The sequence below is a fragment of the Pinus tabuliformis genome, chromosome 7 (assembly GCF_031772625.1).
Source record: "Pinus tabuliformis cultivar Carrire ecotype Pingquan chromosome 7, CPIR1, whole genome shotgun sequence".
Classification (NCBI taxonomy): Eukaryota; Viridiplantae; Streptophyta; class Pinopsida; order Pinales; family Pinaceae; genus Pinus; species Pinus tabuliformis.
The window spans coordinates 1564520918-1564542187 of record NC_142293.1 but is presented as its reverse complement, the minus strand read 5'-3'; the positions used below and the strand labels follow the sequence as shown (position 1 = coordinate 1564542187).

General features: G+C 42.1%; 1 protein-coding gene across 2 annotated transcripts in view; it reads right to left on the bottom strand.

Moving 5' to 3' along the window:
- Positions 1–21270, bottom strand: part of LOC149254022 (copper-transporting ATPase PAA2, chloroplastic) — a 407965-nt gene that overhangs the window by 269041 nt on the left and 117654 nt on the right. For both annotated transcript variants that reach the window (XM_089460050.1, XM_089460049.1), the window contains one exon: positions 4724–4792. In XM_089460050.1, coding sequence (XP_089316176.1) covers positions 4724–4792 — 69 coding nt within the window. The remainder of the gene's footprint in view (positions 1–4723; positions 4793–21270) is intronic.

Genomic DNA, 21270 nt, shown 5'->3' with positions numbered 1-21270 from the left:
CAAGCACCCTGAGCATGGTATGAGAGGATCGATAGCTACTTGATGAAGCTGGGATTCACTAGGAGTGAAGCCGATCCTAACCTTTACTTTAAGGTTGAAGATGACAAGCCTCTCATACTGGTGTTGTATGTGGATGACCTCTTCCTAACAGGTGCATACTCTCTCATTCACAAATGTAAGAGGGAGTTGGCTTCTGAATTTGAAATGAAGAACCAAGGACTTGAAGTGTGGCAGAAGCCAAGGGAAATTTTCCTATCTCAAGGAAAATATGTGGTGAAGATTCTGAAAAGATTTGGTATGATGGACTGCAAGCCTGTGACTACCTCGAGGATCTTAACTTTCAAAAGTTATATGGTAGTGATGTCGAACCAGATTTGGGAAATGCCTCTGAGTTTCAAAAACTCATTCGCGTTGATGTTCTTGGTGAACCTCCGTCCGAACATATGTTTTGCAGTTAGCATTGTGAGCTCATATTTGGTTGAGCCTCACTAGATTGGTGCCAAGAATCTTCTGAGATGTCTTCAAGACACAATCTCTCATGGATTGAGATACACTACCGGAAATATGAAACTACATGATTATTCGAATGCCGATTAGGCAGGTAGTGTGGAGGATCACTGGAGCACTTTTAGTGCTGTTTCTCTTTGGATTCTGCTTCGATATAATGGATGAGCAGGAAGCAGAAGTCAGTTGCTATAAGCACCGCCGAGACCAGATACATATCTACGAGTATGATCTCGTATGAAGCTGCCTGGTTGGGAAGCTCTTAAGTGAGTTGTTTGAACACATACCACTATGATTCTCTGTAACAACCAGAGGTGGGATTCGATTATTGAGGAATCCCATATTCGTCGATTGCTCCCGCAGATAGACATCATTTGGGATATGGTAATTCGATGAGCAAGGAGGCTCCATCGCATTAAGATGATGTACAGGTCGATACACCTTGTCAAAGCCCCGAGGAAAGATCTAATCTGTGATTTTCCCAAACGACTTGGAGTCGTCAAGAAACCCTTGTACAAAGGTCCTGCATGTTGCATACATTGAGCTCTGGGAGCTCTGAGGGCTTGCGGTTCTTACTAGAGCAACATATGACCACAGGGTGACTCACCCTCCCCTAGTGGTGCGCAATGGAACAAGATGATTCGCTCTCTTGTGGGACAAGATGATTCGCTGTCTCGTGGAACAGGATGATTCGCTCTCCTGTGTAGCAGGATGATTAGTTCTCCTGTGAGGCCTGGATTGATGTGTTCTCCTGTGAGGCCTGGATTGATGTGTTCTCCATGGCGGCCTAGATTGATGTGTTCTCCATGGCGATTGTAGCAGGATTGATGTGTTCTCCTGTGAGGCCTGGATTGATGTGTTCTCCATGGCGATTGTAGCAAGATTGATGTGTTCTCCTGTGAGGCCTGGATTGATGTGTTCTCCATGGCGGCCTAGATTGATGTGTTCTCCATGGCGATTGTAGCAGGATTGATGTGTTCTCCTGTGAGGACGAGATTGATTAAGTTCTCCTGCCGAGACATCCTACCCATGCAGTCTGAGACTCATGGGAAGTACCTTTCATCTGATCAATGAGCAGGGAAATGAAGTTAGGGACCATAGTAGTACCAATGGATGCATCGTTGTATCTACCATACTCCCTGCGCTAGGATGATCTCCATTGATCTGGGATCAATGATACTGGTCTGGGACCAGTGGTAGGAGTGGTACATTCTATGACAGTGACTTCGGGTCGGTTGTTACTGGTCTGGGACCAATGGTATGCACTCTGAGACTGACTTTGAGTCAGTGGAGGATGTTACTGGTCTGGGACCAGTGGTAGGAGTTGTACTCACTATGACGCTGACTTCAGGTTGGTTGAGACTGGTCTGGGACCAGTGGTACACACTCTGAGACTGACTTTGAGTCAATGGAGGATGTTACTGGTCTGGGACCAGTGGTACGAGTTGTACTCACTATGACGCTGACTTCGGGTTGGTTGAGACTGGTTTGGGACCAGTGGTACATACTCTGAGACTGACTTTTGAGTCAGTATGATACATCCTCGACCATTTCTTCTTCTTCATAATTCGGACAAAAGCATAACAGAACAGAACAAAGCAGAGGAGAGCATAACATAGCAAAGTTGTACAGAGCAGTACAGGGCAGAACAAGAAAAATAGAGCAGAGCAGGGCAAGGGGCAAGTTGTACAGGGCAGTGCATTTGATGGATGAATAGTAGCGACCGACAGACAAATTGCAGATGAAGTTCTCCCTAGTTGAGAGGGAGTGTTAAAATTGGCAACTAGGGTCAAACTTCATGTGGGTCGTCTTATTCATGGCTGATAATATGTTCATTAGATTCCTCTCATCGAGAGGTGTAGGATTGATCTAAAGATCATTCGATTCCGATAAGTATTCATGGAGATATGAATTTATTTTGATTATGGAATTATTATCAAGCCGACCTACAACTCATGTAGCCTCAAAAGCCCAACAGTCGCATCTATTCAAACATCATTAGTTGTCTATAAATACAAGAGGACTTTTCCTCATTTGCACTCACTCACTCATCTCATCACATCTCTCTCTCTCTACTGCGCAGAAAAGAGTCTCTTCTCTACTGCGCAGAAAAGGGTCTCTCTCTCACACATGTGAAGCCGAAAGCTGCAATTGCAGATCCAAGCTTTAACCAGCGTGGACCATCAAACCTCCTCTTCTGATCTGCACTATAGGTTCATCCGAACCTCCTCTGAAGGCTGCAACTTTTGGTGGTAGAATCAAGTCAATCCAACGGACGGTTTGCGAGATATCAACTGCCCTAGTTTGAAGGAAACTGCTGAAACTGAAGCTGCAACTGCAGAAATGAAGTTTGACCTGTGTGGACCAAAATATCTCCTCATCTGAACTGTGTTGTAGGTTCATCTGAACCTCCTAAGAAGGCTGCAACTTTTGGTGCTGGAATCAAGTCAATCCGACGGACGGTTTGCGAGATATCGACTGCCCTAGTTTGAAGGAAGCTGCTGAAACTGAAGCCGCAACTGCAGAAGTGAAGTTTGACCTGCGTGGACCAAAAGATCTCCTCATTTGAACTGCACTGTAGGTTCATCTGAACCTCCTCTGTACGCTGCAACTTTTGGTGGTGGAATCACACCGATCCGACAGTCGATTTTTGAGATATCGACTGCCCTAGTTTTGATGATGAAGCCGCTAATGCTGATGTTGTTGATCTAGGGTTTGCTACTGCCGATATAAATCAGATTTATTGTACTATTTCTCTTTGCTGAATTATTGAAGATAAAAGAAGATTTGATCAAATGGTTTCCCCACACATTGTGGGGTTTGTCCCTGGCTAGCCGCCACATCTTATGTCTCTTGTCTTGGCTTGTTTTCTGTCAATCGTTTAATGTTCTATTTGCACTTTACTTTCTGTACATGTGATTGCTAATCTGTGAAATATAATAAGAAAAAGAAGTAAACTGTTATAAGCATAGAACATACCATAACTTAACAAGTTGAGAATTGAGTGACATCCTCCACTCGAAACTTGCCTCGAGGGCCACACCAAGTGGAGTTAGAGATTTTCTTCACAATAATCCTAAGTGTGGATTTAGGCGGCAACAGGGTGCACTGCAGAGGATCTATGTGTAGTAGGCATCATATAATCTACATGTGCTTGCATGTTTGGTAATCTATTATGCCCTTCCATCCAAGGCTTGATTGGAAAAAAGTGCCCTCTCTAATGGCATCTACCTTATTTGCAGCAATACTTAAATGGAGAAGCATATGTTGCATGATTGTCAGTTTTTGTGGAACTATTGGACCATGTGCATACATGGCATTTGGCTCTTCTTCAAGGGAGAGTTCATTGGCATGCAATTATTTTTGGTGACTCTGGGGCTTTGGTTTTCTCTTCTTCTAGTAGCATTTGGCACCATATGAGGATTTCTGCAGTGTTTGTCCTCTAAAATCTTCGATGTAAATTTGTTTCTGATAATGAGATCAGGCACTTTGTTAGCTTTCTGTCATATGTAGAGAGATGAGGTACACCTGTAACTCTTGGCTAAAGTTTTCTTGCTATCAAAGATGCCAAGTTGTTAGAGCCTAATGCATATTCAGACTTCATTTCTGCTTTAATCGCATTAAGGAAGACGTATAAGTGCTATTGTATATATGCTTCCACCCTATGTTTTTTACTTTGCTGATATAAATATATTTATGTGAATATACTAAGTATTATTTCAAAACAAAACGAAGAAAATGAAAAGACTTCAGTGTATTTTACCCTATATGGGGAGCATTCTTTGGAGCACTCTAGAGCATTCAGGAGCACTCTTGGGAGCACCTCTTCCCAAGTCGAAAACGTGCTTCTTCTGTAGTGCACTTCCATCTGAAGCACACTTCTAAGAGGTCTACGGGAGAGGGAGGAGTACTCCCATGCAACAATGCTCCTTCATAACCTTTTGCGTGGTTATTAGAGCATAGGTATAGAAAAAAAACATATTAGAGCTTAAGAAGATTGAAAACTTACACATATCAAAATTAAACTTTTGTTCTGTGCTAAGAATATTTGGGGAGCATCTGTAACTCAAACGGAATATTTTGGGGAGCATCTATAACGCTTGATATGAAATTCAATTTTAAGTAAAGCTAAAAGTTTCCTTATTTTTAAGAATTATATGGGTGCAATGCGATCATTACATTAATACACGTGACTAACAAAGAAATCTTCAATTCTCACCATTCGAATGATCTTTGATATTGTTGACATGGCTCCAGTTGTAGAGACTTCTACCCTTATAGGGCCTTCCTACAAGATACAAGTATTCACAATAAACAAATAGTCAAACTTATTTGATTCTTTAAAAAGAAAAATAGACACACAACATATGCATAATCATATAGAATATTTAACTATACCCAAATTCAAAGTATTCACAATAAACAAGTAATTAAAGTTAGTTGATTATTTATAAAGAATAATAGAAGCATAACATATGAATAATTATATAAACATCTAATTGGAACTAAACTCAATGGTCAAACAACAGGGACTCATGAAGGAATTGACAGAGCCACAGTCCAAGAGTGTGAATTGGACTAAAAAAAAACTTGACATAAAACTTAACAAATAATAGCCTGAAAAATATGCAAACTTCCACAAAATAAAAACTGAGAGAATTTCCTAGTAGGGACATGTTGAGTTCCTAGTACAAACTTTAAGTTTTCTTATACTTGTTGATTGAGTGCTCGCCAAGTTTTGACCAAGCATGTATCCCTAGCTTATGTTGGCAACAAATCAAGTTGGCTCAATGGGTGTTTTGAGTGCTTGTTGAGTCCTCTAATAGTCAAAACCATTGCACGGTATACATTTTGCTAAGAACTTATTCCTCATATAAAGGAAATCACACTTTTGTTGGAATAAATCCAGTATGATAAAAGTCAAGATGTCAGCAAATAGATATGTTAGAGGGATAACCTTCATCTTACACCAGCAAGGAGATTTTGTGCACTACTAATAATAATGCTGTAGGAAAGCCATCAAATTTATTGACCCTTTCCTTCTTACGGGCTTCTTACGGGATGGAATAGACTCATTCAAATGTGCATGTGAGATAAGATATGATAAATTTATTGATGTCCAACAAATGACCACAAAAGTAGGTCAATGGGACTAGAGGATAAATCCAATACGAGTACAATGTGGGAGTGCAAATGCCACTCCTAGAAAAGTTAAATCTAAAACAAAAACTATATGCAAAATGAAGTAATGAAAAATACAAACAATAAGACATCCTCGTGAACATGAACATGTATAAAACAGTATCAGTGCCCTGGTGAAGAGCCCATGGAGAGAGAGAGCACTGAACATGAGGTCCATGATGTTAAGAATGCCCAACTCTAATAATCGACGATGAGGAGGGCAATGTAACAGCCCTGGTGAAAATTTCATGTAATAAAAGTTAATAAAGACAAAATAAGACCATGGTTAAGGGACACTTATTCCAAGCTGAATGTTGGGCAAAGATATCCTAGTGGGCATCACTGGATATGTTTTGGATAAAGAAAATTGGCAAAGGCTAAGGCAAAGGCATTAAAGGGAATTTTGGCACATTTATTTATGAAATGAAAGAAATTAGGAGAAAAGTAAGGTAAAAGGTCATAGGTTGCATGTGAGGAGGAAATTGAAGGAAAATAATGGAAAATGAAGAAAATAGAGGCCTCAATCATAAAACGCTTCTGAGGATCAATTCATAGCTTTTGTCAAGTTCAAGTTTGGAGCTCTCTCATTATTCTCTCTCTCTCTCTCTCTCTCTCTTGGTCACTTAGAGTTTTCTTGGAGCACTCTAACTTTGGATTAAGGAAGGAAAAGCAAGAAAAAGGAAAGGAAGGAAAGAAAGGATCAAGGAAAGGAAAGTAGGATCAAGCAACTTCAGCAGAAACACTTGCAGGTAACCTTTTGCATGTGCAATTTCCTAGCTGGTTTGGACATGCATGGCTTTGCATGCTGGTGTATGGTTCTCTTGCTGTCAGTGGCATGGTTTTATCGAGTTATGACAGTGCTTTTCAACCTAGCCTTGTCTTTTTCCAAATGCCATGGTATGTTGGGATGTTTATTTCGGTTTTTGAGCTTTGGTTTGCCGGATGGATTTCGGAATCTGGGGCGTAGGTGGTCTCAAGTTCCATTCCCAAAGGCCTAGGAATCCCTTGACCAATTTTGGCGGGATACACGGTAAAGCCTGAGGGAGATGTATCGGTTTAGGGCCTAGTGATCTGGGTTTGGATTGCAGTAAAGCCTGAGAGACAAGGAGATGGAAAATTCCTCAAGGATAGTGATGGATTTCGGATGGCATTCCAAGTTCTGTTCGGTTGTGATCGGAGCACTGGTTTTGGTGTGATCACGGTTTGATGAGGGTGGAAATGGTTTAACCTATGGATTCCCTTGGTTGTTTTTGGATTGGTCGTTCTATGAGATCCCACATTCATGCTTGGTATATGGCATGGTGGTGACTGGCCAAAAGAGAGATTTGGTTCATCCATCTCTCGGTCGGGTGGTACGTGGAAGTCTTAAACCTGGTCGGATTCGCCTATGATTAATAAAAGCTAATTTCTCTTACTTTTGCACTGATTTATATGTGGATTTAATGGTTGTCTTATCTCTGATATTTACATGGTTTTATGTTGGTTATAAGCATGGTTAAATGACTGGTTCATGTCATGGTTATTTCATGTATTTACTTGTAACTGTTAAATGGATGGATGCAAGACCTAATTGATGATGTAGTAGTTCAATGGAGAAGGAGGTGATCCTTCTGGTTATGTTTCATAAGTTGTTTCAATCATTTATGCTCTGTCTTGTATCCTAAACCTATAGGTTGCATTGATGTCAAGTGTTTGACAGAATGTCAGTCCTGGTTGGGGATGCTCAGGCCTAGTCCTGAGGTTGATTTTGATTGATCAACATTGTTATCATGTCCTTAATGAATTCTAAAGGTTGTAGCAAGTTCTGGGCAGAGGCCGGGATTCTGGGCTAGAAAAGTGGCTTAAATCTCAGGGTCACTGGCATAGAATGTGCAATTTTGGTCCACAATCGCTAGCAGGCAGGCCTGTGAGAGCGACTTTAGGTTGTTGGTCGCTCCCTTGCCCATAGCATGAGAGCGAATATGGTCTAAGAGATCCAGAATAGGAGTGGGACCCAAGGACAGGTTTTCGGAGTCGCTGACTTGTCTCCCAAGGGTTCTGTTGATGATGTTGGATGACTGTGTGTGATGTTCCATCGATTCCACTTCCTTAAGGTCACATAGGAGGTCGAATCTGATCATAGTAGCCTCTTGTCTCATGTTTACCCCAGTTGTCATGGTTACTTTGGGTAGACCTAGGAGGGGGTGTTACAGGGAACAAAGGCGTTGTTTGACTATCTAAGTCCTCTGGAGCTATCTAGGAATCTAGCCACATAAATCCTGGGGGGAAGGAAGGGGCGAGGGATACTCCTAACATCCAAGACCGAATGGAAAATTCTCTAGATAAGTCTCTGGCTACTCCACTGCGGCTGGAAAGGAATTTGTCGGGGGAGGAGGGTGCCTTACTCTAGATCCGCCTAGAACTGATCCCTCTAGTGGTATGGAGGTGCATAAATTGATGTGCTATTCGGCACCGTCAAATCAGTCTCAAGGATATTGGTTAGCCTCCTCTATTGTGTTAGTTTTTGGTAGCATCGGAAGTGCCCTAGCCTTGAAAATTGGTGGAGATGCTAAGGCAAATGAGTTCTAAATAACCAGAAACCGTTTGGTGAAATTCCACCCGGATTGTATTTTATTAAAATAATTAATATTTTTAATGGGGTTCCTAAGTCTAAACTTAGGAAAATTAAAATATTAATGGGTATTAATCAAAATATGGGTGAGAATGATCTAGAAGGCAGATCAAGTCATGTTTTAATCTTAGCCATTGATTAGAGACTTAATCTCGGCCGTTGAAGACTCAACAGGAAAAGTATAAAATGGAGGCTTGGGGTTCATTTGAAAACACACACAAAGAGATTGAGGAAATCAATTTTCTGAGGTGAGAAGTTCTCAAGAGGAAAATCGATTGGGGAGATCTTGCAGCTGAGGGGCAGAGAGAATTCGGGAGAAGGACATTCCGAAGAATACTGACAGAGAGACAAAGAGATTTTGCAGAGAGGCAGCGCAGTAGCCGATAGAGCTGATGCAGAAAAGTTGCCTATCACGCAGAATCTGGAACTGTCGGAAATGTCGGGAACTACCGGAACAGCCGGGAGAGATGACGCAGAGGCAGCGCAGTAGCTGGGAGAGCTCACACAGAAAAGTTGTCTGTCACGCAGAATCCCGAACTCCCGGAACAACAGAAACTATTGGGAACTGTCGGGAACTGTCGGAACAATTGGTAGAGTTGACGCAGAGGCAGTGCAGTAGCCAGGAGAGCTGATGCAGAAAAGTTGCCTGTCACACAGAATCCGGAACTGTTGGAACTGTCAAAACTGCCGGAACAACCGGAAGAGCTGATGCAGACGATAGAGAAGGTAACGCAGGGCTGACACAGAGCCAGCGCAGAAATAGCGAGGATTAGCCAGTCTTGTGCCAGATCAGTCGGAATTTTGTAGGGTGAAGTGAGGTAAAACTCACTCAGATTTTTCGCCAGTATTTTCTCTGTAAAGGATTGCTAGATGAGCTCGTATTCAGATATTTCTCCTGCATAATAATAAACCCTCAAAATTGTTGCACCAATTTTCCTGCATTGGGTTTTTCTGGGGACTATTGTGTCCAAAAATAAGTGTGTGCTATGTATCTTGTTCTTTGCTCTTTTTTCTGTTTCATGAGATCAAATATTTAATTAGTGTAGTTTGCATAAGTAATTTGCTTCAGTATTCAAAAGAATAACTCGATGAATGTAATTTAAAAATCAAGTAGGTGAAGTAGATTCAGGTTTGATGCAGTAGGGGTTCCTTCGAGTGTAGGAATTTTCACATAGTGGGGGGCTGAGAGGAGACCCGACATATCACTACTCCACTATCTGAAGTACTCTGGAACTAAACTTGTCGCTTATCACTTCGATCTATGGTATCCGCCTGAAAGTATAATGTAATCGTCCGAGTCATCCCCATGCAATGTAGCATATGTAGGGCTCGATATATGTGTCTAAATATCTCCCTGGCAAAGAGGGATAAGCATCTCTAATCGAGATATCAGAAGAAGGTATAAAGGGAGCCCCCTGAATCTCTATAGAGGAAATGGAAGTGTCCTCTAATCTCATAGTATAGGGGGCACCTAAAAATGAGTTGTTGCTCTGTATTTGACTCCTTTAGGTGACAGATCAGGAAGATCCTATCAAATCGTGGTATATGGTGGTTAGTGTCCACTCGGAGTCTATGATAACCAACTCCGAGTTGTCCTAAACGGATCCCGAGTGAGTGCATCGAATGTCTACGTGTGCATGGGGGTCGGACAATGATACCTTTTGCTGGAAAATCTAGTAAGCCTTGGAGAGGGGAACCTTACATGCTAGCACTAGACCAAGAGACAATAATGAGGTATTGGCCCACTGTCACCACAACCAAAACCCCCTGCCCTACGGATTTCATCGAGGGGTGGTGTGAAAATTCCAAAAACTGGAATCCTATTGCAGCAATTGGTATTATTTCTTCTAACTGATAAATTAATTATTTGGTTTATTGCTACAACAACATTGAAATAAACACACTGCAACCTTCACAAATAAAAAACTGCAAAAATAAAATAGCGTTGGAACTGAGAAATGCTAGCACACACACATAAAAATTAACACCGTTGTTTTTGGACAAAAGTCCTCAGAAAAACCCAATGCAGGAAAACTAGTGTAGCAGATGAGGGTTCTATTTTATTATGCAGCAGTGAAATCTGAGTACAATATATGGATGCTCAATTGGCAATCCAAACAGCAAGAAAATCTAGGCAAAACTAACTAAAGGAATTACCCTTCCTCCACAAACAATCCCGGCACAACTTCTCTTGAGAAATTCGTCCTCCTGGACCCTCCACGTCAGCCTTTGCGCAGACCCTATGACGTCTAGCCTCTGAACTGCCTCTGATGAAGTCGTTATGCCTATCTCTACTGAGGAAATCACTTCTCTGGCACTCTGGACCCTCTGCCCTGCCTCTCGAACTAAAAATGAATTTCTCTCCAGCAAAATCGAGTTGTTCTTCTAAAGCAACTGCGCAGTCCTCTGCGCTGCCTTATTGGGAATAACTCGGCCCCTTGTTGTTGCCTCTCTGGATCACTATCGCTGCCCCTCACTGACCCCAATTCAATCTTTGGCTCTCCGGAAACTGTTGCTACTCTCTAGAAATCGATCTATCAAGAAAATCGAACTACAGAAGTGTCTTCTCTAAGTGCCCATCGACTTCCTCATATAATCCACTGTTGGAGCTTCAACGGCCAAGATTAAAACTTAATCGATGGCTAGGATCATCTTGGAATCGATCAGTGTGAGTTTCTAGATGATTCTCACCTTGAATTAATTAATACTGATTAATTAACCAATTTTCCTAAGTTTAGACTTAGGAAACATTAAAAAATTGGTTAATAATCTAATTAAGTCACTTCTAGGTAGAATTTCCATAAACGATTTCTGGGTCTCGGAGATCTCATGTATTCTAGCCTCTCCACCAAATTTCATGGCTAGAACACAACTGATGCTACAAAAACTAACACTCCCTCTTTGCGAGGAATGTGTTCTAGTATTGCACACCCTGCTACAACACTTTGTCTCTGTATTATCTATGTTACGTTGTTGCTGCCCACCAACTACTGCGCAACTCTGATGTTGCATTTGTGCTACTGCTAACACTACCAACACTGCATCTGCATTGCAACTTCCTCTCATCTGTTTTCGTTGCAACTGCAACATCTGCAACTAAAAATCATCCAAAATACCGAATCAACTGTGTTCAGTATGATGCATCTATCTCTTGAGTCTTTGACTGCTACTAGCATCTGCACTGTCACTGAAGAATCTGCGTTGTTTCCAACTCTGCACTGAGTCACCTGCTCTGTTGTCAATGCTGCACTACGCTCCCCAACCTCTAACTACTACTTGTCGGCAACTGTCACTCTAGTACTAACTGCATCAACTGTCACTAATCCATCGTGCTACTGAATACTGTGGGCCCCTGTATCCAGGTAATGATCCATGAGGTGGACTTCTCAAGGACCTTGCACAATCTTTGTAGTTCTCTGGGACTACAGTACCAAATCTCCCCACCTCACTCTTGGAGGTATATCAGCGAACATTGCGAAGTCTTCCTCCAACCTAGAGGACAACCTATCGATCTCTATTGAAGCTGCCTATCGAACCTGCTTCTCCTCCTTATCCTTCTTCCTGAGAGGACACTGGGCACTGTAGTGACTAATCTCACCACACCTGAGCACATGACCTTTGATAGATCCTTCTTCTTCTTTCTCTGCTCTTCCTGCCCCTGACTGGGACCCTTAGATGCGAGGGCCACATTTTCCTCCTCCTTCACCACCTTCGATCCGCTGCTACTGCTGCCACTGAGGGAGCTCTTTAACAGATCTTGTCTCAACTCCTCCTCCTGCAAATCGGCCCACATCTTTTCCCACTTTGGTAGCTTATCTTTGCCCAATATTCTTTGGACAAAGACCTGCCAATCCTCTGAGACAATGTTGAGTGCCAATTGCACTAGCTCTGTGGGTTGAGGCATTGCCCCAACAACTGATAGCTAGGCTCGAACCTCCTGAATCCTGGTAAGGAAGGGATCTATGCCTTCCCCCTTCTGCATCCTGATACATCTCAGCTTCTCCTCCAGGAACATCTTTCCGTGCTTGAAAGTGCTCTGATATAGCATGGCGAGAGCATCCAACATCTCTTTGGTAGTGTCCTTGAAAGTTATGCGTAAGACTATATGGTCTCGGACTCCATCTAGGATCAACCGCTTTGCACGTGCCATTTCCTTCCTATATTCCTTCAGTTGATCCGCTTCCTAGGGAACTGCCACAACGTTGTCTATGCAGAGCTTCGGGCTATATTCATCCAACAGGAAGGGCATCCTAGCCTTCCAGATGACATAGTTAGAGGAGCCATCCAACCTATCCTGATCTCTAAGTCCTGTTGTGGCCATCTCTGATAATGTCGAAAACTCCCTCTTTCCCTGTACTTGGATGTTGCTCTGCTACTCGCACTCCCTTCTAGAATGTGTGATCCCACATGCTACTACTACCATTCTGTAGCTGGAAATTCGAAATTCTCAGACTCGAGGTTCCCTAAGAAAAAATTTCCCTCTGCTGTGCGATTTTTTCTCTTCCACCCAACGTTGGTTCTGCTCTAGCAAATTGTTGCAAAACCCTCGGCGTCAACAGAAATCTGCCCAACAAAAAACTAGAGTTGCTCCATCTGCCTCCAGAATCACGCGATTTGGAAAATCGAATTTTTCTACCTCTCTGCTTAGAAAAAACGAACTTCCTCAAGTAACTCAGCCTGTCTAGCAAAGGACTCAGCTGCTCCTAGGAATTTTAGCCCTGTCGCTCTTACTGAACAACGAAATTCCTTCTTTCGCCTCTGAGCTCCCAGGTGAACAACCGCACTCTGATACCGTGCGAAAATTCCAAAAACTGCAATCTTATTGCAGCGACTGGTATTATTTCTTCTAACTGATAAATTAATTATTCAGTTTATTGCTATGGAAACATCGAGATAAACACACTGCAACCTTCACAAATAAAAAACTGCAGAAATAAAATAGCGCCGGAACTGAGAAATGTTAGTGCACACACAAAAACTAACACCGTTGTTTTTGGACCAAAGTCCCCGAGAAAACGCGATGCGGGAAAACTGGTGTAGCACATGATGGTTTTATTTTTTTATGCAATAGTGAAATCTGAGTACAATCTATGGATGTTCAACTAGCAATCCAAACAGCAAGAAAATATGGGCAAAATTATCTGAAGGAATTACCCTTCCTCAACAAGCAATCCCGACGCAACTTCTCTTCAGAAATTCATCCTCTTAGACCCTCTACGTCAACCTCTATGCTGCTCTGCACAGACCCTATGACGTCTAGCCTCTGAACTGCTTCTGATGAAGTCGTTTTGCCTATCTCTGCTGAGGAAATCTCTTCTCTGGCACTTTGGACCCTCTGCCCGACCTCTGGAACTGAAAATGAATTTCTCTCTAGAAAAATCGAATTGCTCTTCTGAAGCAACTGCACAATCCTCTGCACTACCTTACTAGGAATAACTCGGCCCCTTGTTGCTACTTCTCCGGATCTGGAAAACTTCCTCTGGATCACTATATGTGCCCCTCACTGACCCTGCTTTGATCTTTGGCTCTCCGGAAACTGTTGTTGCTCTCTGGAAATCGATCTGCCAAAAAAATCGAACTACAAAAGTATCTTCTCCAATTGCCCATCGACTTCCTCTTATAATCCACTGTTGGATTTTTAATGGCCAGGTTTAAAACTTAATCGATGGCTAGGATCATCTTGGAATCGATCCATGTGAGTTTCTAGATGATTCTCACCTTGACTTAATTAATACTGATTAATTAACCAGTTTTCCTAAGTTTAGACTTAGGAAACATTATAAAAAAATGGTTAATAATCTAATTAAGTCACTTCTAGGTGGAATTTCCAAAAACGATTTCTGGGTCTTGGAGATCCCATGTATTCTAGCCTCTCCACCAAATTTCATGGCTAGAACACATCCGATGCTACAAAAAGTAACAGGAGGAGTCCCAGTACGTGAGAAGGTCACCTAATGGATGTTCTAAGGTTAGGGTACAAGGTGACACAATAGGGCTTTCTACAAGAGACACACAATTTAGGTTCAAGGCACCAATAGGAGGCAATTCACTCTCTTGATTGAGGCCTATTTGATGAGGCACAAGGCCTAGGGGTTGATTAATGAGTTGATTGTTAGCATAAGCAAAGGTCAGGGCTTGGAGAAAAGGTTTCCAACAATTTATATTAACAAGTCCAAGGCTCATTAAACCTTCAAAGAAGCCCCTAAGTTGAAGCAAAACTAGACTTGGGTTCCCCCTTAAGGAAAACAACTAGGGCAAGAGAAATTATGGGCAAGATTGAAGTGCATGCCCACCAAAAGAGGATAGATTTTGTGGAAAATGCTATCTCCTTGATGTTTAGGTTCTCCAATCCCACAAATTCACCTTTCCTAATGATTCGCACCAAGCCCTAGTTAGCTCACTTGGCCTTGAAGGGGCCTAATTTAGAGCAAGAGAAATTATTGTTGACATTTCTAAGTCTAACACGTCAAAAATTATTCCTGCATTATCTGGTTTATTTCACCTACTTGTTTATTCCTTAACAAGTTATTTAACCATATAAATACTGAAAATAAACACAAATGCAGTCTCAACTCATTTATAGATCATCAACTAAAATAATAGACAAACAAACAAAGGACACCGTTATTTTTGGACAATCGTCCCCGGAGAAACCCAACTTGGGAAAACCAATGCAGCAGTTTCAAGGGTTTTATTATTAAGCAGCTTTATTGAATACAACTAGGGTGCTAAACTAGCTCACCCAACAGAGATTTCTATCTAGTAGTAATACCTCTTCTCGGAAGCAGATATTCAACTTCTCAACACTAGTCTTCCCCACGAAAAACCTTCCCGCGCTTCTCCAAGGCTCTGCGTCAACCCTGCTAGCCTATGCGTAGCACTGGAACCCCTTGTGTCAGCCCTCTGCCTCTCTACGTCAGCTCTCTGGCCTTCTGTGTCACCCACACAAGCCCTACTAGCCTCTGCGCAGTCTCTCGCTGCCTCTGCGTGGCTCCTGCTAGCTCTGCGTAGCTTCCTCAATCACTGTGCTGACCCTCTAGTACTATCTCTATCTTTGCTATGTACTCACTGCCCCTCGTTGCAACTAAGATCACTTACACGATTTCTCAACAAACCCCGCTCCAGAAAATCGAACTGACTGATCAATCTTGGTGTATCTCCAACTGACCCTCAAGCCTCCTCTTATACTTTTCATGTTGAGTCTTCAACGGCCGAGATTAAGTCCCTAATCAACGGCTAAGATTAGATTTGGCTTGATCCATGTCATTTAAAACATTCTCACCCAGTTTTTTATTAATACCCATTAATATTTTAATTTTCCTAAGTTTAGACTTAAGAACTCCATTAAAAATATTAATTATTTTAATATCTCTCTAACTGGGTGGAATTTCCCCAAACCATTTCTGGGTCTTGGAGATCTCATGGGCTTTAGCCTCTCCACCAATTTTCATGGCTAGAGCACATCCGATGCTAGCACAAATCAACACTCTCTCTTAGCGAGGAATGTGCTCTAATAATGTTCCACCACTGAACATCACACTAATCCTCCAGCACCGGTACCTATGTTGATGTTGAGCTTGCTGCCCTACATCCACTGCACTGCTGCCCATGGCTCTGCCACTGCCACTACTACAACTGTACTGCAACTCCCTCTGCATCCGTGTTGTTGCTGGTCCTTCCTCCCAACACTGCATCTGCACTACAACTCTCTCTCAACATGCTGCATCGTGCTGCCCATAGCACTACTACTGCTAACTACCGCACTGCAACTCAGTTACCGAAAAGTAAGTAACTAATCTACCCAACCACTGACATCCTTGTCAGTCTAGAAGCCCCATGATGTTGAAGATACCTCTGTTGCTAACATGTGCTCTCTCTACGGCCTTTGCGCTACTGCAACACCTTTGTGCCTCTCTGCACTGCTACAACCATCTTTGTGCCTCTCGCACTGCTGCAACCCCCACTACACTGCCACAAACCCCTGAACTCTTACTATTCCTAGGATCTTACTATAGATAATTTAAGGGTTTTGCTCATAAACCCTAATTCATCAAACCCTAAAGATCTAGGGATTCAATACATAACTTTGGATAGCAAACCCTAAAGGACTAGGGTTTTTTATTATTATTATAACAATACCAAGACTCTAAACAAGATAATAGAATTTCTAGACTTCATTATTAACCCTAAGTAGACTAGGGTTCCATAACTATAGACATACCCTTAGGTTAGGGTTTTATAGAGAACCTTTTAGGGTTCCATATGAATGATATAATGAGGGTAGATTCAATCTAATGATTAATCACCCAAACAAGAATCTCTTACGATTCAAAACCCTAGACATGACGATGTTAGTAATGTAGAGAAAAATTTAAAAGAATAATGATCGTACCTTTATATGAAGAGATCTTTGTAACAAAGCTTATAGGCTAAGACATACCTTGGGTTGTTCCTTAACAAACCTTGTAGGACATCAATACTTGAAGGGTTTCAATAGAACTTCTTTCACACGTCAACTCTATCCTTTGAAGTCTTCTCCATGATCCTTGAGCAATTAGCAAGCTTTCCTAGCCAAGGAAAAATATAAAGAGAAAGGTTATTAGCATATAATACAAACACATCTTGATAAGAGAGGGAAACCAAACATAAAAGATAAGACATGGAGTAACATACTTATCTTTGATAAAATGGTGAGGGCTCCCTCTTAATCCAATCTTGAGGGATACCTACAACTTTATCAAAATAAAAGGTGTTTTAACAAGACCTATTAGACCTACAAATTCTAGAGATAAAAACATAAAGGAAAAAATTCAAAACTTAGAATAGAAGACCAGGGGAGGATATCCGTAAGGAACGACTTAGTAGTATAAGTCCTTGACATCAGATTCTTCTTCAGTGTTGTTCTTCTTTAGTGGTCCTTCATCAACAACATTTGCTTGATCCCTATTTCTTTTCTTATTTTTTAGATTCTGAGGACAATGACTTTGTTAATGTCCCAACTTATGGCAATTGTAATATTCAACCTTGGATAGGTCCATTTTCTTCTTTGGTCCTTTGAATTTCATGAAGGTTCCCTTCTTTTTGTGATGCCCAGAGTAAGCATTCGAGGTGTTTTCTTCTTCACTATCCTTTTTGTTGTTTACCATCAATATTTTGGCTTCTTCTTGGCTACATGCATTCCACATTTGATCAAATGTAAGCATATCCTTCCAATTGTTGAGTCCTGATGCAAAGGCACTCCAAGATTTAGGTAGTCCTACAAGAGCGCTAATTACGAGCTCCTTTTTGTGAAGATTCGGAAAACCCCGAATCCTACTACAACAACTGATTTAGTTTCTTCTATTTGTTAAATAAATTGAACAAATTATTTATTGCGTTCTACGGTAAATATCAAAACTAATACATTGCAACCTTCACAAAATAAATACAGCGGAAGAAAAATAATACTGGAAGAATAGATGCACATACACACAAATACACAATTATTTTTGGACCAATGTCCTTGGAAAAACCCAACTTGGGAAAATCGGTGCAGCAGCTGAGGGTTTTATTATTATGCAGTAGTAAAATTGAGTACAAAACTATAGATGCTCAAATCTAGCAGTCCATACAGAGAAATGGCTAACAATAAGTCTAGTGAGAAAAATCGCACTCCCACTGGCGATCCAACACTAACCTTGGCTCAAGATGAGCTACTCTTTGCTGCCTCGGCGCAGTCCCCGCATCACCCTACGCAGTACTGTGTCCCACAACTCGAAACTACTGCTCTCGTTATCTAATCAGTTTTTGTCTGGAAGATGGACCCTTTTATCCTTCGGACTCTCTCTCCGGCTTCTGGCGCTAAATCACTACTTCTTCCCAGCAGAATACGAAATCCCCTCTGAAGCACTGCACTGCCTCTGTGTGGCTCTGCACTGCCTTTCTGTGGCACTCACTGCCTCTTTGCAATGCACTCATCGGAACAAGAAAAACTTCCTCCGACCTTACTATCCCTGCCCCTCTCTCACTGCTTCGAGCTCACTAACTCTCTCTCTCTAGCAACTCAGTGTTGCTACTCTGAAGTTCGATCTGCCAGTGAATTCGAACTATTGGTGTCTCAAGTGTGTTCTCCAACCCCCATCGAATTTCTTCTTATAATCTCTCGTTGAAACATCAACAGCCAAGATTAAAAAATAATCGATGACTAAGATTAACTAGAACTCGATCCATGTCTTATTCTAAAAGCTTCTCACCATGACTTAATTAATACCCTTTAATTAATCAGATTTCCTAAGTTTAGACTTATGAAACATTAAAAACCGATTAATTATTTTAATTAAGTCGTCTCTAGGTGGAATTTCCAGAAACAATTTCTGGGTTTTGGAGAATACATATTCTAGTCTCTCCACCAAATTTCGTGGCGAGAACACATGCGATGCTACAAAAACTAACACTCTCTCTTAGAGAGGAATGTGTTTTAGCATTGCAACCCACTGAAGCAACACCCTGTCTCAGCACCACCTCCTGTCACGCTGTTGATGTCTAGCTGCTGCTGCCCACCAACTACTGCGTAACTCTGATATATGTTGCATCTGTGTTGCTGTTGGCCTTGCTAAACTGCTGCCAACACTGCATCTGCACTGCAACTCCCTCTCCATCTGCTGCTACTGCAACTGCAACTGAAAAGCATCCAAAATATTGAATCAACTGTGATCAGTATGATGCATCTGTCACCCAAGTCCTGACTGCTACTAGACTCTGCGTTGGCACTGAAGCCTCTGTGCTGTCGCTGACTTTGCTCTGTGCCAACTGCACTGCTTCCAACTCTGCATTGCGTTGCCCAGTATCTGACTGCTACAAGCCACTGCATCTATCACTATGGCATCTGACTGCAACCTCTGCCACTAATCCATCCTGCTACTGCATGCTATGGGCTCCCGTAACAAGGTATTGATTCATGAGGTGGACCTCCTCAAGAAGCCTACCCATCTTATAGCTCTCTAGGGCTACAAAACCAAATCACCCCACCTCACTCCTGGAGGTATATCGGTGATCATGGCAAACTCTTCCTCCAATTTGGAGGACAGCCTGTCGATCTCTGCGGATGCAACCTGTTGATCCTGCTTCTCTTCCTTGTCCTTCTTTCTGAGAGGACATTGAGTGTTGTAGTGGCCAAGCTCACCACATCTGAAGCATTTGACCTTGGAAATGTCCTTCTTCCTCCTGCGCTGCTCCTGCTGCCCCTTTGATGCGAGGGCCACATTTTCCTCTTCCTTTACTTGCTTCATCCCACTGTTGTTGCTGGTGCCACTAATGGTGCTCTTCACCAAATCTCACCTCATCAACCCACATTTGATCCCACTCTAGCAACTTGTCTCTACCCAGAATACTTTGGACAAAGACTTGTCAGTCTTCGGAAATGTTGTTGAGAGCTAACCGCACCAATTCTATAGGTTGGGGCGCTGACCCTACTGCAGACAGCTGGTCCCGGACATCCTGAAGCCTAGTGAGGAGGGGGTCTATGTGCTCCCTTTTCTGCATCCTTGTGCATCTCAGCTTTTCCTCAAGATACATCTTCCGCTGCTCGAAAGATCCCTCGTATAGCGTAGCAAGATCCTCCCACATTTGTCGGGCAGTATCTTTGCCAGCTATGTGAGACACCACGTAATCTCGAACCCCATCGAGAATCATCCTCTTTGCTTTTTCCATCTCCTTCTTGTAGGCCTTCAGCAGATCTGTATCTGTGGGTACAACTACCACATTATCAATGTAGGCTTTAATATTGTATTCATCTAAAAGACAGGAAATTTTTCCTTCCAGATCACATAGTTGGAGGCTCCCTCCAACTGATCCTGATCTCTCAGCCCTGCTGATGCCATCTCCTAAAAAAATAGTTGAATTCCTCCTCTTCTCCTCTGCACAGTTGTTGACTCGCTCTACTCACTCCCTGCTGGAGTGGGAAAATATGCTCACAACTACTACTGCTCTGCGAGGAAAAATCGAAGTTCTGGACTAGAAGTTTCCTGAGAAAAGAATTCTCTCAATGTGTGCTCTTCCTTCCTCCTGACACCATTTTGCACTAGCAAACTGCTGCAAAATAACTGCGTCCCAGCTGAAGATCTGCTCTGCAAGGAAAATATTGTTGCTCCCTCTGCCTCTGGTACTCTTTGATCTGGAAAATTTATTCTCTGTCGACTCTCTCAGAGAAATAAAATTTTCCTCAAAAAATAACGACCCTCCTGGCCAAAGGAACTGCGTTGCCTCTGAGGGTTTCGAACTGTTGCCTACGCAGAGTTTCGAAATTCCTCTTCCCTTCTGCTACTAAGCTCTCTGGCTTACGATCTATGCTCTGATACCATGTGAAAATTCGGAAAACACCTGAATCCTACTAAAGCAACTGATTAAGTTTCTTCTATTTGTTCTATAAATTGAACAAATTATTTACTGTGTTCTATAGTAAATATCGAATCTAATACATTGCAGCCTTCACAAAATAAATACTACGGAAGAAAAATAATACTGGAAGAATAGATGCACACACACACAAATACACAGTTATTTTTGGACCGATGTCCCCAGAAAAGCCCAACTTGGGAAAACCGGTGCAGCAGCTAAGGGTTTTATTATTATGCAGTAATAAATCTGAGTACATAACTATGGATGCTCAAATCTAGTAGTCCATACAGAGAAATGACTGACAATAAGTCTATTGAGAAAAATCTCACTCCCATTGGTGATCCGACACTGACCTTGGCCCAAGATGAGCTGCTCTCTGTTGCCTCTGCGCAGTCTTGCGTCAGCCTACGCAGTACTGCGTCCCACAACTCGAAACTGTTGTTCTCTCGCTATTTGATTAGTTGTTGTCTAGAAGATGGACCTGTTGATTTGGGGTAGCATAGGATGTGCTCTAGCCACGAAAGTTGGTGGAGAGGCTAAAGCACATGAGATCACCAAGACCAAGAAATGGTTTGGGCAAATTCTTCTTGGTTTAGGAG